General features: G+C 53.2%; 1 protein-coding gene across 3 annotated transcripts in view; it reads right to left on the bottom strand.

Annotated features, from left to right (window-relative positions):
- Positions 1-20652, bottom strand: part of RAMP1 (receptor (G protein-coupled) activity modifying protein 1) — a 29521-nt gene extending 8869 nt beyond the window's left edge. The window contains exons 1-2 of one of the 3 annotated variants that reach the window (XM_014537622.1): positions 20641-20652; positions 13851-13989 (exon numbers count right to left, since the gene is read on the bottom strand). In XM_014537622.1, the coding sequence (XP_014393108.1) occupies positions 13851-13975 (125 nt within the window). In that variant the 5' untranslated portion in view covers positions 13976-13989; positions 20641-20652. Of the gene's footprint in view, positions 1-13850; positions 13990-15336; positions 15356-19978; positions 19997-20640 lie in introns of those variants that run through there. The other 2 variants (XM_014537623.1, XM_014537624.1) reach the window with 2 other exon arrangements.
- Between the last annotated feature and the right edge of the window lie 4922 nt (positions 20653-25574).

The raw sequence follows: 25574 nt of genomic DNA, 5'->3' as shown, positions 1-25574 counted from the left end.
CACTTCCTCTGGTGGCAGAAAGCCACATGGTGGCCCGGCCTGGGTGGGGCTCAGCGTGAGTGTGCCAGGCCATCCAACCTCCACAGAGGGCCTCTGAGCAGGCTGCCATTTCCCACTCAGCCTCGCTGCTGTGAGCTGTCAGGCTGCACCAGACAGGGCAGCTTTTGTTGTGGCCTCAGGAAATGTAAAAGGAAGTCTTGCTAACAGATTAAAAACACTTCAGTCTAGGACACTGCCCCAGGCCTGGTGAGTGTACCGGGCGCTGTGCACCTGGAACTCACTCCTCACCCCTGGACTTGCAGCGGGAGTGTGTGGGGGGTGGATATGGTGCAATCAAGCCCTCCCTAAACCGCAGGTCCGAGAGATCCGATCAAGCCGGAAGTCTGATGAGACCACGGAAAAAGCCCTGCGCATCTCTGCTGGCCCAGGGCTGACCACTGGAGCGCGTGCACAGAAATGCATACTTTAAGGTTTCTCTAATGTTCCCATTACAGCTCATCTCCTTAAGTTATAGAACAGGAACTTCTGATATCTTTGCAAAAAAAATAAAAAGCACAGGGTAAGTGCGGGCTCCACCCTGTCTGTGGAATCCCAGCATGCGTGTGCACAATAAATACCCAACAACACAGCAGGCTTCAGGTACACCAGCTGGAGGGCGCGGGTAAATTCCACCCAGGGCTTTGCAACCGGCTCCCTGCCTCCACTGTACTGGGCCAGGGGGCTCTGGCTGAGCAAGGTGGTCTCTCTCTCTCTCTCTCTTCCTGAAAAGGAAGAACATGCTAAAGCAGGGAGGTTAGAGGTAAGAGGAGGAAGACCAGTGGCAGGGCTGGTGTGTCACTGCTGGGGAGGAGAGAGCAGTTTCTCACGGAGCTCTCGGCTGGGGAGACCTGGGAAAACCGCCACTCTTGGACGACAGAAAAGGGACATGGGGTGTCCTCTGAGTGCCTGGCAGGTGGGGTCTGTGCCTGCAGTCATCCCAGCCCTGGGTTCTGAAATGGCAGGGAACCATGGCTGATCACCCAGCTGCGCCCACTGTGGGCTGGCCTCACCGCAATGCCCTGTGCGGACATCCAGGTCTAGGGCTCCCCCCTGGGCCCTCACATGGGTGTGCACACGTGTCCAAGCTCAAGGATTAGGCATGACAGCCAGGGCACTATATTTGGACACTAACACCCTGGGGACTCTACCCCTGCAAGCCACCCTGGAGGCTGGAAGGAGGGCTTTTTTCTGCAGTGCACCCTCGGTCCCACCACCAGGCCACTGCTCTCTGCCGCCCTGCCTGGCAACCTGCCTCCCTGATCCCACTGGATTCCGCAGGGACCCCTGGGGCCCTCCTGAGGCCGTGGAGGCTGTGAGGTTGCTGGCCACACTGGCACAGCGGGCAGCCTGAAACCCACAAAGGTGACCTCTGAGCTGGGTGGCACTATCCCAGGGCGTCTCACTATGTCACCAGGAGAAGGGACAGTGGCTGTGGCTTTGCTGTGCCCAACAGCTTCCCCTGAGCAGAAGGTCATGCCAGCCAACAGGGCAGTTCCTGAGGGGCAGCCCTGACAGCAGGTGGAGGGCTGGAGCTGGGAGCCGATCCTCACCCACTGTTGGGGGCTCACCCCCCAGGAACATGAGGGGCTACCCAGCGGTCACACCACTGGCCCAGCACCAATTAAGGTCTCAGGCAGCAGCTGCTGAGCCAAAGTTAAATCTGGTTCTGAACTCCTTCGAGGTGCCAAGGTGCCCTCACTAAACTTTCCAAAGAGAAGGACCATGGCCAAGATAGTGGCAGGAGCAGGCCACCCCCCCTCCGGCCTTCCTGTGAACACCTGTCCATGCAGTAAGAGAGAACCTTCCAGACATCCGTGGGGGTTTCTCTGTGATTCAAAACCATCCCGGGACTCAAGTCTGGATCGGGGAGCAGCCCAGTGCATCAGGATGGTGAAGACACAGAGAAATAAGTGTCACAGGGACCCTGCCGAACCTCAGATACACCTGGCTTCCAGGACTCCCTCCTGCTTGGGACAAACCGGAGGGGGTGTGAGGCAGCAGTCAGTCCCAGAAGGTCCTGGCTGCCCTGGGTCTGAGGATGTGTGTCTTGAGAGCTGCCCACAGGAATCTCACATTGGTACACAATGAGCTGATTTCCCCCCCCCCCCCCCCCCCCCCCCCGCCCATACACACAGTCACAGTCACAACCAGGTCCTGCCTGCCCCACACCTTCACCGTCCAGTCCCTTTCCAGTCCCCCCGCTCTAGCAACCTGCGAGCGACCACACCAGTAAGGAGGAGGTCATATTTACAAAAGAAGTCAGTCTCCTCTGGGTCCCTGATAACATAATAAAAACTCAGAGATAATTGAACAACAGCCACACAAACTCCAGAAATCGAGGTTGTTCAGCATATACTTAGCATCCTGCCGAGCTGTCACTCAGCTACAAAGGCAGCAAAAAGCTCCTTAAAAATGTCTGAATTCTGGGAAGGCATTAATTGCATGGCTTATTTCTAGGTTCTACTTCAGAATAGTTGTCTGAATCTAAAAGCTACATGACAAAGGGAATGATGATAACAACAGACTATTTGCAAAGATAAGTGACCAAGAGCCCCGTGGGCCCGAGGGTTGTTTCTGATACAAGTCAGAACAGCGTGGTGTAAGAAATAAACCAAAATAGGCCACGGAAGGAAGAGCAGGTTTTAGAACATGAACTAAAGTCAGTGAGGAGATGGGGTGGGGACGGGGGTTGAGAGAGACAGTCCTGCTCTTTCATCGAGCGCCAAGCATGCGGTTTCACGGTGTAAGGAAACCAACACAGGCGTCAGAACACCCGTGTTTCACATTTCAGGGTGAGTGAGTGGAAAGAGCGTGCCAATATGTTAACCTCATTTAAAAGATAAAGGCAAATACATCCTGTTTTAACAGGAGGGAGAAAAGAGGGGGGAAATCAGTGTGGAAAGATAAAAACCAAGATCCTAAACGGAGTGCCTGAAGATTGAACATAAAGGACAAATGCAATACAATTTCCTTTGTTACAAGGCTCAACACTCGCCAGATGAAACAATAAGACGACATAAGCAGTTTCTGAGAGAGATAATTAACACAGAATTATCTCAGAATTAAGAATTAAGGGTTAACTTCAAGTAGTTAAAATACTGGGATTTCAATGTTAATATGAAGCAAAGAATAGCAAAACAAAAACTATTAAACATGATTAAGGAGACATTTAATGATATTTCACAGTTGATAGCAGCAGCATAATAACATGGAATCTAAATGCTATAAAAACAGCAGAATATATACATAACAACCTGCTGGAAAAAATAACTAGAAATTATCTATATATATAAAAAGCTAATATGTTAAGTGTCCAACCGTCCGACCGGTTGCTATGATGTGCACTGACCACCAGGGGGCTGACACTCAACGCAGGAGCTGCCGTGACACACACAGAGAAACGGCACTGTGGACCTGGTGCCCACAAAGCAACACTTGGCTTCCCCCAAGTTGGACACAGGCCCCATCACCACCCCAGAGCAACACCCACCAAATCGCAGCCAACACTGCCAAGACCCCATGGAGCAAAATGTGGCCCACAGCTCAGCCCAGCCCAGAAACAGTGGCTGTGGGTGCTGGGTAATGACGTCACGTTTTTGTTGACACTCGAAGCCGAAATTGTCGACAGAATATGCCTGAAGACCAACTATTGCCACAACGTACCTCTGAAGCAGAAAGAAAGTGATGTCATCAACAGAACATGTCTGAAGAACAGTCATCGACAAGTACTACCAATCCTGGTAGGAACTGCCTTCATAGCAAAAATGAGGTAAATGAGGATGCAACTATCGAACACAACTGTGGTGGAATGACTTACATGTCAATTTTGCTTGTCCCTAAATTTCTCCGATGAAAAATCATCTGATGGAAAATTTACTCGATGTTGTAGCAAAGGCAAAGTTTGTCCAAATGATATAAATTTTCCAGAATACCCAGCATATTTTTAAAAAATTAATGATAAATGAAGATTCTGACAGTAAAAATTTCATGGAAAATATTCGTTGTTATATCATGTTGTTATTGTTTATTAATCAATTTATATATTATTTTCATGTACATTTTACTAATTTTCTTTCATCTCTGATACTTCTATTATAGAGAAAGGGTGAATAGTGATATTAAAATATTTCTTCTAATTAATTTCCTTTCAATGTGCATGAATTTGTGCACTGGGCTACTAGTAAGAATATAATTAGAATTAGAGAATCTAATAGCCCATTATCAAGTACACAAAAACCCGGAAACACAGAAATGAGTTGAGTAACACACAGCAGAATACATATTGTTTGGGTGGGAATTAAAAAGAAATAGAAATAGACTCTAATGCATACAAGAATGCATTATGTGTTAAACTAAGCATAACAAGACAATGAAGGTAGGAAATATCATTTAACATATGTTAGGATAATCGAGATAGGGAGGAAATAAATTCTAATTCTTGTCTTACTGTAACTACGCACAGTGTTAAGGAGATAAACATTATTCCAAAACACAGGGCAACTAAGTAGAAACAGAACATAATATTGTGGCCATATGACTCTCACTACTGAATCTGTGGAGCAGACAGCCCTGTGATCAAATCACAGACCTGAGGAGTGAGGAGGCAGCGCGCCAAAACCGAGCCACTAAGGAGCTAAAACACGAAAAACAAGCGTCAGTAAAACAGACACGAGTGACACACGCAGAGAAGACGGAACAACATGACAAATGGCTCGTCTCTACAATATTTAAGAGTTTGTGAAAGAAGGTGACTCAGGAGACAGATAGGAAAGGTTATGAGCAGGTGATCTGCACTCCAGAAAAAACAAGTCCCAACAGCTGCAGGAGAAAGCAGTTCGTCCTTCCCAACAGCCAAAGCGGGCAGATGAGGACAAAACAGGAACTCTCATGAACTCTCATGTCAGCCTGCAAGGACACGATCTTGACAAACTCAGTGCTCATGGACCCACGAACAAAAGAAACATTTCCATAGGTTTCTGGTCACATAACTTAGTAAAATTATTCGAAAGGGCAACTGGGCAAAACCTCTAAGAACCCTGGAATGTTTCAAGGCCTGTGCTGTGTAGGCCCCTTTGCAAGAATTCTTAAAAAAACAACAACAAAAACTTAAACAAATGAGTCCAAAAGAGCAGTAAGCTATATGCACTGCAGTTCATTTACAACGGCAAAACCTGGAAGGGGCTGAACATAAGTAGGACTGAGAAATCAGGACAGGACCCCTTCAATGGCCTCCCTGCCAGGGAGCTGGCTGTCCACACCTGGCCCTGGCCGTGAAGGTAACTCACCTTGCCTTGCTACCCATAAAAAGTGTATTTGTAAGAAGGTGGGTTCTCCATGTTTTGACTGAGACAAGAAGCCAGGAGAAGAGGGAGCTCAGACCTCAGACACACCTGTTCCAGGAGCTGTGCACAGTGTCCAGGCTTAAGTCCCATAAGACCCTGGGGGGAGGGGAGGTGTCCACATCTGCATGGGGAAGGCTCCCCCACAGAGGACGAGAGTGTCCCGGGCCCCATGTGCTTGGGAGAGGACCACCAATGGCAGGATGGGCCCTGGGAGATGCTGTAATGGCCTATTGAGCAGGAGGAGTGCTGGGCCGAAGGCCAGCCTTAGCAAGGGCATCTGCTCTGGTCCCCTACCCGGCTGACCCCACGGCACACAAACCACAACATAGAGATGCTGCACCCAGAGCACGCCTTCATCACCACTGCCTTCTGTGCCACACCACCTGCTGCCCTGCCCTTTCCCTGGGACAGTCCCAGGAGGCCAACTTCAACGAGTGAGCACGCCTGACCTGCCTCCCTGGCCAGTGAAGTCCTATGTGCGTAGCCTGGACAGCTCTGGGGTTTTCATGCTGCTGGGGGCAGGGTGGAAGCAGTGTGTCCAAGAGGGAGGTGGGAGTGGAAGGCGCCTCCCCCAAACCGTCCCCCTCGTCACCAGGATGTGGTCCACCTGCCTGCTCTTCCTTCTACTTGTGCCAGGATCTGCTTAGTGCCGCTTGCTTCTGACCTTTTACATTCTGACACAGAGGCTTGATTTCATCCCCAAACGGAGGAGGTTGCAAAATTGAAAAACAGGGCAGTTAATAATCTGATGGAAAAAGACATCCCGGGAGGCTTGAGCACAGTTCCCACTGTGTCTGGGGCAGTGTCTGTCCTCTCCCAGGGCCAGAGACACAGAGCACTGGGGATAAAAGGAAGCTGAAGCCCTTGGGCATGGAAAAGGGGAGCTTGCACCTTCTCCCTGGCTCCCAGTGTCCCCCCACCACAAAGGGTTCCTGGCTGTAGGTCTCTGCAGAGCATTTCTGAAAAAAGGAATTAGGCTTTATCCCCCAAGCCCCCCAGCTCAGCATCCACAGACCCTCTGGGGCTCATGCTCAGAACCCACCATGGGGCAGGAATGCCACTTCAAGGCCAACTCCAACTGAAGGGCTGCAGCTGCCCCAAGGGCCTCCAACCTCCCCAAAAGGAAGACAGCTCCCCAGCTGGTGGGACACAGCAAGAGGGTACTTTCTGGAGGGGTGACCATGGAGCTGGCACTGGGTGGGGCTGGGAGTAATCAGAGGACCTACCCCTCTGACTCCTCCTCCCCTATGTGCCTGCCACACAGCTGGCTCTGGGCACACAGTGGAGGAAGGTAGATTTCCAGACCCTTCTGCCTCCTCGTTCCCCTCTGTACTGTGAGCACAGATATGGGAGCAGAGTCCCAGAGGGCTCCTTTCTTTATGACACTATCCCTCGCCCCCCACATCCTCTGTCCAGTTGCCCTAGTCTTGGATCTGCTTCCTCAGAGCAGCCATGGCTGAGCTCCTGAGACAGGACGAGGGGCCTGACAGGCCTTTGCCTCACAGCCCTCACCAAGACGCCCACTGACAGAAGGGCCAGGGTTGGTGCTTCGGGGTCGGGGTGATGCCTGCAGACACTTCGCCAGGAGCAGCAGTGTTCCCACAGGCTCTGCCCAGGTGCCCTCGAGGGTGAGACCAGGAAGGTCTTTGAGTGAGTGGAGGAAAAGGGTTTCTGCCCACCCAGCAGACACTGCACCCTGCTGCCTCCCTGTCCCAGCCTAGGCCTCTGTCCACCACCTGAGCGGGGCTTCACTGGCCTTGCTCAGCAGCACTGGCCCTGACAAACCCCAGGGGTGGCTGCTGAGAGCTCCAGGCCCTCTCAGGCTTTACTGTCCATGGCAGATGACCAGCAAGAAGGACCGCCTGGCCCGCACATCAGGAAAACTTGAACCAATGTGAAATGAAGCGTTGAGAGGCCACCTCTGGGGAGCTGAGGGGGATCCCCACAGCCCTGCCCCAGCTCCTAGAAGCTGAGAGCACCCTTCCTGGAAGGGGCTGAGTGAGGTCCTCGCATACCAGCTTGTGCAGGATGGGTGGGTAGCTGCCCTAACCCCTCCCTGAAGGCCTAAGAGGCCAAGGTCAGCCACCAGATTTCTGTGCACCTGGGCTTGAGGGTGTGAGCCTGGACTCTGGAGACCCCAGAAGGATCCTCCTTCCCGGTGTGCACTGGGGCGGGGAGTGGGTGTCGGCGCCAGACCCTCCCGACAAGAATGTGGCCCAGGCACTTGTGGGCTCAGGGCTAGTTCCAAGGCAGATGCCTGGAGGAGCAAACCCGAGAAGGAACCGCAGGCAGGTGTCCCTGTGGGGCAGGGGCCACGCTTGGGCGGAGCTCTGGTGACCAGCCTGCTGAGCACAGGTCATGGCCCGTGCTGAGACCTGGGGAGGGGGGCTGAGCACAGCAGGACCCGGGGAGGGTGACAGCCACTGCCCCAGAGAGACCACCGTGGTTGAAGAAGATGCCTCCCTCTCCATTCCTGTTGGAATTCAAACAAAAGCAGCTGTTGGCCAGGCTGGAGGGCTCTTCATGGCCCAGCTTGGGGTGAGCAGGGCAGAGGCAGTCCCCAGGGAGCAGGCTGTGGAGACCTGGGCCCGGGAACCCTGCACAGTGTGACCAAAGCTTTAGGAGCTGAGGCCAAGCTGCAGCATTGATAAGCCTGGGGCCTCAGGGCCAAGAGAAGAGGGGCACCGGGAAGGCGCGAAGGTAAAGGTGGGTTCTTTGGGGCTCACTGAATTCTGATGCTTCTGACAGGGTTCCTGCCCGAGGTGGCAGCTCAGAGCCCGCAGCTGAGCAGGAAGAGGAGGAGCAGCCGGGCCTCCCATCTCTGAATCACCCGCATTTCCTGTCTTGGGGAGAAAACCCGATATGTGGTCACTTTAAAACCAACCATCTTCTAGCTGAGTTCCCATTTTTGAGATTCTTGTCTTTCCTTGTTCCGCTCTTTCTCTCCTCCTGACACCCACAGGGAGGTCTCTGGAAATGGGGTCCGGATGACACATTGTTCCTTAATCTCCACAGCTCCCCAAATTAGATTGTATTCCCAGTTAATACATTCAATTACGTTGAATTTCCATTAGCAAACCCGGGCTGCAGTGAATGAGCTCACCCCGGACATGATGACTCGCCTGGTACACAGAACGGACCCGCCCTGCTGAACCCTTGCCCTGCAGGGAGCTGGTTCAGGGACCTGGGCAGTGAAAGGCAGATAGAAAAGGGCTCAAGAGGAGACCTGGAGCCGGGCTCATGACCAGGGCCTCAGCCTAGGGCTGCTGGAGAGCCCGGCACCAATTTCAACACAGAACCACACTGGACTCCCGTCACCGGGTAGGCAGTGATGATGACAAACCTCCCAATGCAACAGCAAGCAGGCCCTCAGTCCCATGGCAGGCCACTCAAGAGTGTCCACTGTCCTCGTGTTGGAACACAGCCCCAATGCTCTCACCAGCCCTTGCTTTCACTGGAGATATTTGTATCTCCGAGCAACGATGCACAGTGCTGCTCAGAACGGAATAAGCCCACACTTCTGTGCAATGTCCTAAGTGAGGCAGGGCTGTCACAGGCCCCCTCCGTCCAGTTTGGCGTAGGAGGTAGACCGTGTGGCCCCGCAGCTCCTCCACGCCCCACAGGGGAGCTTCTCCCCACCCCACGTGTCTGCAGAAGTCACCTGGCTCACATTCATCCGTGCCACTTAGCGGGAAGGTAAGTCTCTTCTGACGGGCAGCGGTTGTTAGGCCAGAAGCTTCCCTCTGGCATTTCCAGGCCGCTGCAGACCCGCCCAGGCCCTGGGACAGCTACGACCTCAAGCAGCAGGCACTGGGTGGCCCTGGCTTTTGGAGTTCTGTCCTCACCCTCAGCCTGTCCTGAACCCCAGGTCCTAACAGCTGTCCACTTCTGCCCGCTGGGCTGCTGCCTCCCACCCCCGGCAGTCTTAACTGCACTCGGCTCCAGCGGGGTCTTTCCCAGCACCTGCGCCCTTTGTCCGATATCTGTCTGCCTCGCAGTCCTCCAGCCCCACTGTCTGGCTCTCTGCCTGTCCGTCCCCCACTTAGGGGCCCTGGTTCCCTGTTGGACACTGTGCTCCTAACATGGCCACGCCCTCCTGCCCATTCATGCGGCTCCTCCACCCCTCGCTGGGCCTCCTTTCGGGCCTCTTCTCTTCTTCCTCCCAGTCACTTGGACCATCCTGTCCACCCCAAGAGCCCAAGACCCTGGAAGGTCAGCCCATGGCTTGAGCGCCAGGCAGCCTTCGTATCCCAATGCAAGTGGACCTGGTGGTCCTTGGCAGGGGCTGAGGCAGCCAGCGAAGGCCAGCATCCACCTCCCAGAGAGTCACCTGATATAAAGACAGGGCATCGCCACACCTCCTGAGAGTCAGGGGAACCATCTCATGCCATTGGGGAGTGTCAAGAGCTGGGACCTCGGATTCAAAGATCCCTAACCCGCTGTGACCCTGGGCAGATGAAGTGGTGTGACGACAGTTCTGACTCCTCCTGAGGCTGCTTCGTACTTAAAGGAGGTAACGTATGTCCAGAGCTTATGCCCCGCACATAGTACGTGCTCAGTAAACGCCAGCTTTGCGAACTGTCTTGGAATGAGGTAAGCGGTAACTAAGTAAACTGAGTAGGCGGTTCGGACCCATTGCTGGTTCCGGAGGAGAAAGCCACGTTGCAGACGCAGGGAACATGAGGAAGTTTGAAAGGGACTGTGTGAAAGGTGCGCAGGGACGTTCAGTGCAGAACAAAGATGGACCTGGAAACAAAGGTGGGGCCAGATGGGCTTTTGAATGAACAGGACAAGTGGGCGGAGCCTCTGGGGAAAGAGACTGTGCCTCAGAGTTCCCACTGCACCGCAGAATAAACTCCCGCAGGCCCGGGACCCAGCTGGGACACCGAGACCGCACAAGCTCGAGAAGAAAATGTGGGCGGCTTCCTCTTGGACCTGGGTGTAGAGAAAGGCCTTTCAACCATGACTCCAATCCAGAGGCGACAAGAGACTGATGCCCGGACGGGTGAACACAATAGCGTGGCAACGAAAATACGAGAGAGTCGAAAACAACTGACTAACTGGGAGGAAATATGTAACACGTGCTGCGGCCAACGGCCAGCCGCACAAGCTCGAGAAGAAAATGTGGGCGGCTTCCTCTTGGACCTGGGTGTAGGGAAAGGCCTTTCAACCATGACTCCAATCCAGAGGCGACAAGAGACTGATGCCCAGGACGGGTGAACACAATAGCGTGGCAACGAAAATACCAGAGTCGAAAAACAACTGACTAACTGGGAGGAAATGTGTAACACGTGCTGCAGCCAACGGCCAAAAGTCTCCTCTAACCCGAACTCTTTAAAAAGGGCCAGAAACGGATGGAAATGGGAAAGACAGGCACAATCAAGTCTCAAAAATATATGTGTGGCCCTTAACATATGGAAGATGTTCAGATCCACTCATAAATTAGAGAGATGCAAACGAATGCACTGAGAGACCATTTCTCCATCAGACAGTGAGCATTCAGAAGTGTGGAAACCCAGTCTCGGTGAGGCTGTGGGAACCAGCCCCCCTGCCACGCCCCCCTTCCCCCGGCTGCTGGGAGGGAGCTGGTACAGCCTTCCGGTGGCAACGTGTTGGACCGAAATGACCCGTGCTCTCACTGTGGATCCAGCAAACCCACTTCTAGGTCTCAACCCTGCAGACACAGTTCCAACAACACGAAAGGTCATTCATTCAACACGACCTAAAACTGGGAAGTATTGTTAAAACCTAAGTGTCCCCTTGTTAGGAAAGTGGTTAAAAAACTGAGCACGGTGGGGTATTACTCAGATGTAAGAGTGAATGAGAAGGCTATGCACTGATAAGGTCTGTTTATAGGATATACTGTCAAATGAAAAAAAAGTGCAAGAAGAGAATCTATAGTATAATATACTCCATGATACAAAGAGGGGGATATAAGAAAAATGGTTACACCTACTCATTTGTGCAAAAGAAGCACAAGAAGGAAAGGCAGAGTGAATAAGATTGGTTACACAGCAAGTGGGTGGGAATGTGGGGAAGAATGGGCAACATGGGGCTGGGAGTGGGGATGAGGGGCAAGGGCACCTCTCTGGGCCTCCCTTTGAGTGTCGCTGATGCTAGATGCCCCAAGGTGATGGTCTGCTTTCCGTGTCAAACTGGCCACACCTTGGTCCCCAGTTATTCTATCGCACGGGGCCCTGGGTGTTCCGGAGATGGCTCACAGCTACAATAAGCTGGCTTTGGGACGATGATCTTTGATAGTGTGGGCGGGGCCTCACTGGTCAGTTGAAAGGCCCTAAGACCGAGTTAAGGAATTCTGCCTCGAGGCTGCAGTACCCACACTGGACTTGCCAGACACCACCATCTCATAAAACAATTCCCTGAAATAAATACTGCTATAGACAGCGTTTCCTACACCAGGTTTAAGGGGGATTCACCCACGTTCTCATGGTGCATGCTTGCATGGTTCCCTTGGTTACATCTAAGTCCCTGGTATGAATATGTGTGATCTATATCTCTGTCTCTATCTATTGTCTACATGTCTGTACCTGTATCTACATCTATCTATTATCTATCTATCTATCTATCTATCTATCTAGCCATCTATCTACCCATCTCGGCTTCTAAACACCATTCGTTAATCAAAGGAGCCAGGGCTTCTTGGAGAAGTGGCTGATTCCAGGGCTGGAGCAGAAACTGTACAAGAGGAGCCTGGAACATCTCTGTGGCACCTAAGGAACTGCCCCCAAAAGGACACAAGAGCACTTTAATGGCCGAAGCTGGGACAATTTAAGAACCCTTGTGAGGACAGTGGACTCACCGGATATCCAGGATCACCTCCCACCTCAAGGTCAGCTGATGAGCAACCTTAGTTCTGCTGCATCTGCTTCCCCTTTGCCATGTAATGTAACATGTCATGTCATGTAACACGTCATGTAATGCAACATTGGTTATATAAGGACATTGCAACACATGTCATGCAATGTAACATATGCTATTGTAAGGTATAATGATGCTGTTGAAATAAGGGCTTTTGCTCCTTGTTCCCTTAATTATCTTGATTTTCTTTTTCTTAAATTATTTTTTAATTGTTTTTATTGACTTTAGAGAGAGGAAGGGAGAGGGAGAGAGAGAGAGAGAAACATCAATTGGCTGCCTCCCACATGCACCCCCACCAGAGATTGAATCCGCAATCTGGGCATGTGCCCTGACCAGGAATCGAACCGGAGATCTTTCAGTGCATGACACTCAACCAACTGAGCCACACCAGCCAGGGCGTGATTTTCTTTTTAAATAAAATGAATTTCCTGGCCCCCTCCCCCCACCCCATGCTTCTATTTCTGGCTGTATCGCCACTGGGCTCTGATGACGGACAACTCCCCCGGGCCTGAGTGATAATCATTCCCGCTTGCGAACTAGCCACTGTCGGAAACTGGCTGTGGCGGCTTCAGTTTCGAGTGATGTCACCACTGCTTCTGTGGGAACATCTCTAGCGTTATCCCGTCTTCTGCTAGGTGACAGCCTGCAATTGGCTGCACAAACCTATGATCGCTCACGCAGAGGAGGGGCAGGGCATGCGACCAGGGGCCCCAGAGAGAGCACGGCCTCTTCCGTGGATCACAGTGATAGACAACCTTGACCTAAACTAAACAAGTCACTCAGCCCAGGCATAGGCCAAGCTGCCTCAAGAACAAGCAGCTCTGATTTTTAACACCCTGCCCGGCCCCCAATTTCTCACCCGTGATTGATTTTTCAGTTTAGAAAATGAGATCTTGAAGGACAAGAATGAGGGGACCCCACCGTCCCCAGGGCTCCTGCCTCTTCACACCAAGTTCTGCTCGGGCTCCAGGGGCTGAGGTCCTGGCCCGGGACCAGAGAAGCCCCGGCCTCTTTGAGGCAAAAGGGAGGCAGTGGATGCAGCCCGCGGGGTGGGAAGAGGGGCGTTTTGGTAGAAGGACTGAGTCACGAAGGGGAAGGCTCAGTGCCCGCTGTCCACTGTGGGGTGCCATGGCCACCCCGCCAAGGACAGCCTCCCCGTGACTCCAGGGCGCTCCTAGCCATGAACTGATGGAAGGACAGCCTTGGCCTGACCATGGGGACCAGGGGAACCAGCAGGGACATCCCTGCAACCCAGCACCTGTCAGACTCGGCCACGAGGCCCCTGGGCCGCGCTCTCCGTGGTCCCCAGACGCCTGCACTTAGATGGGCCACAGGAATCTACGTCTGGACACGGCCCTAACGGGACGCTCCGTCTCCTGCTGCCTTGAGGATCCCAGGTCATCACGGACCTCCTGCCCCTCACTGTCTGCACTTACCTGTCACTGGCCCCTCCTTCCCCCTCATCTGTCCCCCACCCATGACCACAGCCTGTCCGTCACCCTGGACTGTGGTGAAGAACCCTCACCAGGCCCTGTGGCTCCAAGGTCCCCCCAGCCATGTCCCTCCCCCCAGTAGGCACACTTGACTCACTCGATGGTCTTGCCCCAGTCACACCACAGCGTCCTACCGATGGCCTCCATGTTCACCTTGAATGGGGCGAGGCAGACCTCCTGCAAGATGGTATCGTAGTCGACGTCCCAGCAGGCGGTGGCCATGAAGAGGTGATGCACTGCAAGGACAATGTGTGGGGACTGTCACCCTCCGGCCTCGTCCCCGCCCGCCCTCCCCTGCCTTCCCGCCCACCTTCCCTGCAGGCCCGGGCTCTTCTGTCCAACACACACACATCCGTCTGGGGCTCCCATCCCAGAGGCACCTGGGGGCTGCCATGGGGTCTTACTTGTCCCGAGAATCCGATGTGCGGGGATACCGGGCACAGGGTCTGACACGCATCCTCACTCAACCCCTGACATGTTCCCAATGCCTCCACTTCACAGATGTGGAAACCGAGGCAGCAAGAATGATCGCTGGGGCTGGACCCAGGCTCCTCACCCATGAGGCCTGTCCATTGAGTGAGGAGGAGGAATCACCTGTGGTGGTGGTGGGGACACAGCAGGACAGGGTCCTGTCCCAGGGGTGGGGACCTGGCTGCACCACCAGCCCAGACTGGCTCACCATCCCCCCCCCTCAGCCCTGGCTCACACCCCATGTCTGATTTTTACCGGTTATAAATAAGCTGACAACTTGTGGCATGACGTGTCCTACCCTCCTGCCTTGATTAACACGCGATCAAAAATGAAAACTGCTGGTCAAGCAGCGCACTGCTGATTGGCTTCACTGGAGGCTGCTTGGGTAGAGGTGGGGCAGGCTGGCCAGGGTCCCCCGGGGCCCCACCTGCAGGCCTCCTCCTCCTCCTCAGGCCCAAGGCCTGCTTTGTTCCCTCTCCGTGGGGCAGGCAGGTGGTGTCCTTCCCAGATCCCCTTGCAGCGGTTCTCAACCTGTGGGTCGCGACCCCTTTGGCGGTCGAACGACCCTTTCACAGGGGTCGCCTAAGGCCATCCTGCATATCAGATATTTACATTACGATTCATAACAGTAGCAACATTACAGTTATGAAGTAGCAACGAAAATAATTTTATGGTTGGGTCACAACATGAGGAACTGTATTTAAAGGGCCAGAAGGTTGAGAACCACTGCTTTAGGGTGAGGCTGCAGGCTCACCTACTGCCCCCAGGCTATGCTGGTCTCTGCCCAGCAGCTCCCCCTGCCCCACCAAGGGGGCCCTAAGGAAGCCCACCTGTGGGACAGGGGAACGGCCAGGGCTCCTGGGTAGCTCAGGAGGCTCAGACACGGAATTCAGGAAGGAACTCTAAGCCATCTGTCCAGCCTCATCTGAGGACAGCCTCTGTGATGGTTCCCATCCCCTCACTGCCCCAGGACCCGCCCTGTCTCCCACCAGGACGCTTTTCCCTGCAAACCCCAGACCCAAAGGTCCCCCTCCCCTGCCTTCCTCCCCCTCCTTCCTCCTCTTCCATCTCCTCTCCCTCCCCCTCCTGGGCCCAGCCCACTTCCTCAGCACCTCATTTGGGTGGTAGAACATTTCCTTCTTTTCTGAGGACCTTTTGTGCTGCCCGGTCACCTCCCACTCGTTTCTGATACATGTACGTCCTCCCAGCAGCTCTGCATGTTAATATGCGTCAAACGAACAAGATGGCAACACCCAGCTTCATTCTGTGTGGGCGTGAGGCCGGTGCCTGCGACTGGCCCATGGAGGTCCGGAGCTCGGAGGACCCCTCCTGTCTGGAAGGGCTGGTTTTAGGGAGAATGAAGACGACCACACATCTCAGCCAGGGCTCTCTGCAGCACGGAACAGAGCCACTCGGCTGACACGACATCGGACAGACCTGTCATAGGGACACCAAGTTCCCAGAAGGGCAGATCGTCCAGCAGAGCCAGTCACCAGGGTAGGGCAGGGCAGGGCACCTCCACTGGTCACCAGCAGGGAGTGCTGGTGTTGGGGGCCAGGGGTGCCGCTGTCCCCTCCACCTGTCCCCAGTCCCTCCCAGTACATTCTGGTCAATTTCTCCCTGCGGCCTCTGGGCCATGGAGCACAGCCCTGCCCCTACCCCACTGGCCTGCCCTATCTGGCAGCCTCAGTGCTCACCCTAGAGCAGGACCCGCCCCTCCCCAGTCCCTGGCCTTGACCCTGGCTGGGCTCTGAGCTGGTCCCCCTGAATGCTGCATCTCTCACCTCTGCCGCCCCAGGGTGGGACCCTGCTCTCTGGGAATGGAGACTCTACTTCCCTCCCTGCCTTGGGGGAGCCAGAGCGGCCTTGCTGTGGGTGAGGCTGGCCAGCTGCCAGGGAGCCTGAAACCATAGTGGTTTAGGTGCAGGAGAACAGCTCACTTCTCTTAACCAGCCTGATGCAGTTTCTTCCGTCGGAAAGAGAGACAGTATAGTTTAAAGCTGAATAAAATTGCCCAGAGTTTTAAAGCCAGCTGTTTGGATTCCATTCCTGTGAGACTGCAAATGGATTCATTCATCATGGCTTCGAAGGCCGTGAGCAGACGCACTCCTTCCGTGAGTCAGGACAGGAGCTGCCGGGCACATGCACCATCGGGAATTCAGAGACAGGGCCCCTCTGTCCACAGCAGGAAACCAGCCCTGAGATGAGGACACAGGCGGAGGAAGGCAGGGGGATCCCTCAGCACAGTGACAGGCAGGACTCCCGGCTCCCCCCAGGGCCACGGGGCTCCAGGCCGAAGGGCAGCTGCACGGAGACCTTGGACATCCGGGTTTCTAAGGAGAGATGACGGCCCAGCAGTGCGAAGCGGGTGGGCCTCACTTTAAGCCGCCCAGTCTGTCTGCACAGGTGGCAGGAGGGCCGTCCTGCTGCGGCTGATTCCACATTTGCAGAGAGAACCACAGAACTCCCATCGTCCTCCTCCTAGAGCTGGGGGAGCCCGGTGACGGTGCGGGAGGAGCTGGGGGGAAGGCCCTCCACTGGGAGGCCCGCTGGTCAGAGTGACCAGTCTGGGGGCTAAACACAGAGCCTCCCCTTTGGTGCCGGTGAACTGGGGTAGGAGCAGCCCACGTGCCTGCAGGGACCCACGACACCCCTGACCTTCCAGGCGGCACAGAGGAGGCCACACAGGCTCCTGCAGGCCTGTTCCCCTCTTGGCCACAGTTTCTTTATTGGAGAAGTGGGACAGTCCCCCCCCCCCCCCCCCGCCCCCGCCGTGAACTTACAGGACTGCTTTCCAGAGGATTCAGTTTAGGGATTCCGCCTGAAAAACGAGCGGCCCGTCCCTGTGAGGTTTCAGTGTGAGCCACCCTCAGCACCTCACAGGGCACTCGGGCCCCTGGGGTCCAGCAGGGACAAGGGGGAGGGTGCTGGGGAGAGGGGAGGAGGGGGAGGAGACAAAGTTCGCAGGACACTTTCAAAGGTGGTGGGTATAGATTCGCGCAGTCTTGAGCCCACACAGGTGTACACGTACACGTATGTCAGGACCCTCCAGATTACTCTAATATATTCACTCTAATGTACTCAGTTATCCCATGTCAATTATACCTCAATAAAGCTGTTTAACAATGAATGTGAAGAAAATATCAAGAGTGGGCTATCTCTGAGTGGTGTAATATGGGTGATCTTTATCTTCTGCCTTTCGTTCCCCTATATTGTCCACAGGTTAAAAAACATACTTTATAAACTACTATCTCTGTATTCTGTGCACATCTTCCCCTAACCCTTCAGAGAAAGCCTTGCTCGGCAGGTTCTGACTGCAGCCGTGAATCATTTTCCGCTCACCCTGCCAGGGCCCTCAGGGTGAGAACCACCACTTCCAGCACCCCCTGGTTCCTGCCACCCGCCGGGAGCCAAATCCCCAGGAAGCCACATGCCTGCCTGAAAAAGGAAAACCAAAACCAAGACAATGACAAACTGAAAAAACAAAAACTACATGCAGTAAAAACTCCTACTCAACCGTCAAGGCCTGGTCAACTCCCACCGCCTCTGCCCGCACAGCACACACTCTCTGACGGTCAGCGTCGCACATGTTGCAAACCTTCCTCAGCCCACGTAGACCTGAGCCAACAGAGTCTCCGGCCATCACCTGTTTTTGGTCCTCCTGGTCAGTTTCAGCCACTGTCCCTGGCTCTGGCCTCGAGATGCTGTGTCCCCTCCCTTCCCCTCCTTGAGGTGCCTGCTCTGTGCTGGATGTGGGGGACTGTTAATATGTCCCCTGAATCTACAAGAAAATGGGATGCTAAGTCAGGTAAATGAAGAAGTGGCATCCAACAGGTGAGCAGTGGAGTCAGATGATGTCAGCCTAAAAACGATAAACCACCGTGTTGTCCCTGACAAGGTTAAATCCCACCCGATGAGCCCCGAGGGGAGCCTCACGCCCACCAGGAAGCTACCAGCACAAAGACAGAGAGGACACGGAGAAAGTGGACCCCTGTGCACGGCTGGTGGGAATGGGAACAGTGCATTTGCTGTGAAGAGTCTGCTGTGAACAAGTTAAACATAGAGTTATCATATGACCTAGCAATTCCACTTGTAGATATATGCCTCCAAAGAACTGCAAGCAGGGTCTCAAATAGACATTTACACGCATATGTTCATAGCAGAATCATTCACAATAGTCAAAAGATAGAAGCAATCCAGATATCCATCAACAGATGAATAGATAAACACAGTATGGTCCATCCATACAATGGAATATTATTCAGCTTTAAAAAGGAGAAAATCCTGTCCAGCTGGTGTAGCTCAGCAGTTGAGCATCGACCCAGGAACCAAGAGGTCACAGGTTCGAATCCTGGTCAGGGGTGGGGGTGGGTGCAGGAGGCAGCCTATCGATGATGTTTTTCTCTCATTGATGTTTCTATCTCTCTCTACCTCTCCCTTCCTTTCTCTCTAAAAATCAATAAAAACATGTTAAAAAAAAAAAAAGAGGAGAAAATCCTGTCACATGAACGAAGCTTGAGGACATTATTCTGAGCGAAATAAGCCAGTCATGAAAGGACAGATTCTGTATGGTCCCACTTACATGAGGAACCTACAGTAGCCAGAGTCAGACAGAAAGTAGAAGGGTGGGGGAGGGGATGAGGAGTGCGTGTTTAATGGGGACAGAGCTTTAGTTTGGGAAGATGGTGATGGTGGGACAACAATGTGAAGGTACTTAATGCCACTGAACTGTATACTTAAAGTGGTTAAGATGGTAAATTTTATGTTATGTGTATTTTATGACAACTTTAAAAAGCATTGAGTGGGTTAAAGAAGGTTCCACTATAACAACTCACCATGGGAATGTGCCGTCAGGGATTGCATGTGTGGATTCCCGCACAGAGCATGCAGGAACTCAGCAAAGAGTCAGAAGACAGAGTTAAAATTGGGAGGGGCTGGGAGATAGGCCTTCCTTACAGGTGACCTATCTGAAAAGCCAAGAGTGGGGAAGAAGGAAAACAAAGCAAGAAGCCAGCTCTGTGGGAAACCGAGTGCAGGGAGATGGCCAACCACAGAGCAAATGTACAAAAAAGGAGCTTTCTTCTGTTCCAGCAACAACAAGTTAGAAAATAGACTGGGAAAATATCCACTCACAGTAGCAGCCAGAACCCCACAAGATTCCTAGACGTTGAACCAGTAATCTGCAGGTCCATAAAGGCAGAGGAGCGGTCACGATATTCATCCTCCCCATCAATTCATAGGTCAGTGCAATTACCGTCCAAAGCCCAACAGACATTTAGCTCAAAAACCAGGGGCATCCCAGATGCATCAAATGTTTTTACAAAGTGAAGGAAGAATCATTTAACTTCAGGACCATCCCTGTCGGGACCATCCCTCTCATCCAAGGCTCTCACTGCAAACTCTCCAACCACACCCCTCTTCTGTGCCCTGAACTTGTACCTGCCATGGTCTCTGAGTGTCCAAGAGGAGGTGGCCGCTGTGGATGGGGCTGCCAGCTTTAGTGAGCAAAAATAAAGATGCCTAGTTAAATCTGAATGTCAGATAAACAATGATTCCCCAATTGCATGAGACATATGTAAACTAAAACGATTAGTCACTGATCTGAAATCTAAATTTGACTGGGACCCTGGGTCTAACCCTGAAGTCTAAGCTCCCACCCTCCACTTGGGCCAGGAGCCTGGTTGACCCCTCTCCCCCTCCCCAACCTCTTCCTCACTGCTCAGGCCCAAGCCCAAGGCCGATCTTCAGTTTCACCTCTGGAACTCTCTGGAATCTCCACTCTTTCCATCTCAATCCTCTGTCCTGACTCCACCCAGCCTCCCTCCCCTGGACCCCTGCCTGCACTCCCACCCCAGCCCACACTGCGAAGTAGCCCAAGGCTTTTAAACCAAACTCTCATCACCCCTTTTAATATCCTGCAGGTTTCCCCTTTGCCCTTGGAATGAAATCTGAGCTGTCTACCTTGGCCCAGAGGGTGAGTCCTCCAGCCCAGCCTTGGGTCAAATGCTTGGCCACAAAGGCTTCCAACAAGTCCCAAATCAGGGCCTTTGCACAATGCCCTGGGTCTAGAGGCTCTTCCCAAGCTCCCCGGGGCTCTGATCAGCCAGAGCCCTGGGCTTATTTCTTCTGCATAAGCGGCACCATCTATGTACCTGTTTACACGGAGCAGGGCTTCTCGGCCCCCGAGCTGGGCCATTCTTCCTATGGGCGCTGCCTGGGCTTCTACTTTCCAGAATATGTACCTGTTTACACGGAGCAGGGCTTCTCGGCCCCCCAGCTGGGCCATTCTTCCTATGGGCGCCCGGGCTTCTACTTTCCAGAACTCCCTCCTGGTGATGACACTATGTGAACCACTTGTGTGGGACAGAGAGAGGTTTCTAGGAGAAATGGCTTAGTGCTTCCCCGAAGCCCCTTACCTGGCCATCCACCCAACCGGCAGCCCTTCCGTCTTACAAACGGACCCATGGAGCCTTCCAGAGGCAGTAAAGGCACATGGGAAGCGAGCCAACCCGGTGTCAATGTCACCAGATTTCTGTTTAAGTGACTATGCTTTCTAGACCTCTTCCCTGTGATGTGACCCACAAACTGCTTTCATTCCCGTTGACATGTGACCATACGCCAGGTGTTAGTATCCAATTATTTGCTTGTCATTCGCTGCCTTTTGCCTTTTCAAGTGATGTGTGGTTTAGGACCATTCCTGGTGAGCCTTGAGGGCGTGGGGTGCAGAGCCCTGAGGAGCAGGGTGGGTACTGCCCAGGCCGTGGGTGGGTCACTGCTTCCTGCCCCCTGGTTGTCTGCAAACTCTGTGCTCATTCAGAAGTTGCGGACAGGAGGGACCCAGAGGTGGGCTGACCTGGGGTTCAAGCCTGGCACATGTGGGGCACTGCCACTGTGGTGTGATGGAGGCTTTGAGGGGGCCTGCAGGAGCACAGGAGAGGGTCACCACCCCAGGGTGGTGCATTGGGTGGCCAGAGGAGGCTTCCCTGTGGGCAGTCACCTGGGAGGGGTGGAGGTGGTGTGGCCTGGTGGGGCCTGTGAGACTGGAGGACAGTGAGCTGAGGGCAGAGTGGATGTGCGCCAGGTGGGAGATAAGGATGGCTGGGGTTCTGGCCTCTGGTCCCACAGAATCCACTGTAGGAACCCACAAGGTAGAGAGAGAGGGAGCCATCAGGGAGCTAAACAAAGGAGACCCTGTGAGGCCTCATGAGAATAAAGTAAGAAGCCTGGCTGGGAGGCTCAGGCCCGGGCTCCAGGTCCCCTGCGGAGTCTTGGTCAGTGTGTCTCTGTGGGCCCTGCTCCAACAGAGCCGCTTAAACGATCATGGAAGTGATGTCTTTCACTGTCAAAGAAAACACTGAAATAAGACAATCTTAGGAAAGAAAAGCTTTCCATGGACAATAACTTCATTATGTTAAAATGAATTGAGTGGTTGTTAAGGTTGGGAGCCCTCCTGTCCTGCTGTGTTGACATAACCCTCCTCACAGAGAACAGATGAGTTCTCTAGAAACCTTACCCAGCCCAAGGTCACCCTGTCCTGGAGGGAGGGAGGGCTGGTGACCAGGACATCTCTCTGGGGGGTTAGGGAGAGAGTGGGGGCCCAAGGGCGCCTCTGATGTGGCGCTGCGGACAAGGCAAAGTCCTGTCAGCATCGTGGGTATCTCTTCACTCGCCAGAAAGCAGCTGCAGGGCAGAGGCAGGAGGCACAGGCCTTGGCATGGGCGCTAAAGTCCCAGCGGCCACCTTGGCCACCTCCTCTTCTCCCCCGTCCCAGCTCCTGCTCCTTTTCCACTAAAGCACCTCCTCCTTCAGGAGGCATTCCCTGAGTCCCCAGTGAACAAAAGGCTCTTGGGCAGGATGGGGTGCCCTTCTCAGACCCCTCCGAGCACCTGCCACCACCAGGCGCTGTCCTGCAAGGGCACACCCAGCTCACACGTGATGGGGTAACAGGGCTGAGAAGTCTACCCCATGGCTTTGACCTAGAAGCTCGGAAGGTGTCAGGAGAGCTCTCTCAGGTCATAGGCAGGTGCCCCCACCCCTCCTTGGTTCACAGGATGGACAGGTGTCCCCACCCCTCCGTGGCCCCCAGCCAAGAGGAGGGAGAGTGGGCCCCACAGCTCCAGCAGGAAACAGACTGTGCAGCCTGGGTCCTATGCCCTCCCTGAGACAGACTGTGCAGCCAGGGCCCACTGAGGGGAGCCCACCACGCCAGGTGGGCCTCAGGAAAGATGGGTTCTGCTCCTGAAGGAGGGGATGCTGGCAGCCTACCCACCAGGTTCCACTCTCAAGGGCTGGAATCTATCCACATGGGCTCCTGTGTCACACTGGATGGGGTATGAATGGGGTAGAAGCTGTGAAATTGGTTCATTCTGGGGGAAAATAAGGAGAAAGACGTTTTCTCAATGCGCCATTTTCCTGAAGAAAGGGTTCTAACTCAACATTTCCTTGGCGCATTGCTGATTACGGCGTCCGTGTGGACAGGACCATTTCTCAACAGCCTTGGCCTGGAACTGACCACATGTACAGTGACTGGCATGTGCCTGTGGAACGGAGACAGAATCCAGAAGCTTCTCCCCTCAGGGAGCATGAACAGACACACCGAACTGATTAGCAAGTAAGATCCTTCAGACCTGGGCTCTAGGACTAAAGTGCCTCCGGATTTCATCTGAAGCAGTCACATGGGTTGTATTTACTGGGATGTCCCTGGAGGTTACGGCTACACTTGTGTATGTACAAAGTCAGATATCTCAACGACCATAGCAGCCTTGCAAAGAGAACCCCACAGCCCCCAGCATGACCCCAAGAAAGGTACGGGACAGATGTCAGAGGAGTTCCCACAAGTCCGAGTGGGCCCGCCCTCCCGAGTGACGGTGGGCTCTTCTAATCAGGAGCTTACACCGCACACAGAATGATCCTGCGTTGTCTGGAAATGTCCTCTTTTCTGATCGATAAAAAACTTTCCAGTGGCTACGTACAAACTTCTGAAATGCATGTGGTCTGACCAGAATAGTGAGATGTCAAAAACCATGTGCAGAAAGTAAGCAGACTGAATAAGAAAAGTAGCTTGATTGTAAAACTGTTGCAGATGAGTTCTTGAACCTAACAACTAGCATACTTGGGGGGAAAAAAACAATCCCGCAATGCCATTCTGGGTAGTAAAGTTTTAATCTCCAAGGAGATCTGGCTGAAGCCGCAGCTTGGAAAGAAAACACTGCGTGCTCCATATTCTAATTACTGCCGGGCTCACTGACATGAGCTTACTAATAACCTCATAAAGTTGTGTTTGTTTTTTCCAAGATACAATGTTAGCCAGACCTAATATAATTTAAGATGATAGGATTTTGGATTTTCACCAGAACATTGTATCACCTTCTTGTTAAACAAGGAAGGTCTTCTTCTTTTTTTAAAAATAGATTTTATTGATTTTTTTACAGAGAGGAAGGGAGAAGGACAGAGAGTTAGAAACATCGATGAGAGAGAAACATTGATCAGCTGTCTCCTGCACACTCCCCACTGGGGATGTGCCCGCAACCAAGGTACATGCCCTTGACCGGAATCGAACCTGGGACCCTTGAGTCAGCAGGCTGACGCTCTATCCACTGAGCCAAACCGGTTAGGGCAAGGAAGGTCTTCTTATGGGATCACGCAGTGCTTTATTCACACACGCTTTAGAGCAGCAGTTCTCAACCTGTGGGTCGCGACCCCTTTGGCGGTCGAACGACCCTTTCACAGGGGTCGCCTAAGGCCATCCTGCATATCAGATATTTACATTACGATTCATAACAGTAGCAACATTACAGTTATGAAGTAGCAATGAAAATAATTTTATGGTTGGGTCACAACATGAGGAACTGTATTTAAAGGGCCAGAAGGTTGAGAACCACTGCTTTAGAGGGTGCAGCTTTGGCACATCAGTAGAGAACATTTATGATTTAAAAAAAAAAAAAAGGGACACAACCCTGCTAAAGAGAAATGTTCATTTCTCAGGAAACCAAAACAGTAAGTTCCATGTCAAGCCAAATGAATCCTAACACAAAAGAAGAGGATAATATTATTTTAAGATTTTGCTTTTTTACATAACGTCAGCCAAAACACTGAAGGGGCAAGATCAGTTTTCAGATGGTATTCTATTGATGCTGCGGGTTTCCTGCGGATCTGACCCTCCTTGGCAAGGTTTATGAATAGCGAGAGGTGGGATGGCACAGCGCCTGGGTAGTCTTCAGCCCATCTCCCCCAGGGCCTGGACCATCTCCAGGGCAAGCCACACTGCTCCCAGCTGCTCCCCCAGCTGCAAAAATAGCACGGGGGTCACCCCTTCCCCAGCACCATCAGGTGCTTCTGACCACACTGCCCTTTCTGGGAAAGGCCAAAGAACCAGTAATGGCTGTGGGGGCCTTCCGGGGGCCACTGGATTCTTCCACTTAAATGACCTATTTAATTAGTTTTCTTAAAAGGTACCTAAATAGCTCTGTGGCTCAGTTGGTTGGAGCACTGACCCTGTGCATGGAAAGATTGCGGGTTCTACCCCCAGTCCTGGCATATAAGAGAAGCAACCGATCGAGGTGAGTCACATTGATGCTCCCCCTCCCCTTTTCTCTCTCTCTAAAAATCAATACAAACATATCCTTGGGAGAGGAATAAATAAATAAATGGTGCCTAAACACACAAATTGAGTCAAATAGCTAAAGCCGTTTTTAAAAAGGTTTCTCATCATTTGATGAAAACTGTAGACAGGGAAGTGAAGGGGACAATTTCTTGCTACATTTTGCCAAGCCTGGTGCTGGTTCCTGTCCTCACTGGGTTTCAGCTTAGCATACCTCCCGGAGCGGGAGCCAGCACACCCAGAGTCCCCCTTAGAATTTCGATCAGCCTGAAGCGCTGAAGTACCCAGCGAAAAGGAGCTGTGGAAATCCTAAAGTCAGCTGGCCGCTTCTGCAAAGACATCTCTGGGAGGTTTATTTGCAAGTCAGCAACTGCTGTATGTTAGAGGGAGGCTTTCCGTTTTCACTAATTTCTAGATAAAGGGCTGTGGTTCTGATTTCTAAATAGGCGATCTGCCCGGTGCCTGCTCTCACACACGGTCGCCTAAGGAAGCCCGCGGGGGCACAGAGGTGCGGGCAGGGGGCCGCGCATTGTAGTTTTACTCCTGAAAATCAGTGAGTCCCAGGGTGCGGGAGAATTGCCCTGAGCCTTTCAGAACTCCCTGCCCCCGCAATGCCCCAAGCTGTCCCCGTCCCCAGAGGGTGGCGCAGCCCTGCAGGGACCCCCGTCCACGTCCGGGGGCCTCTCGTGAGCCCCGGGGACCTCGGCTCCCTGACGGCCAGCCAGTCGCAACCGGTGAGCCTCGGTACTC

Source organism: Myotis brandtii, unplaced genomic scaffold (assembly GCF_000412655.1).
Source record: "Myotis brandtii unplaced genomic scaffold, ASM41265v1 scaffold180, whole genome shotgun sequence".
In the NCBI taxonomy this organism is placed as follows: domain Eukaryota; kingdom Metazoa; phylum Chordata; class Mammalia; order Chiroptera; family Vespertilionidae; genus Myotis; species Myotis brandtii.
The sequence above is the reverse complement of the archived record's forward strand: the minus strand, read 5'-3'. Positions and strand labels throughout refer to the sequence as shown.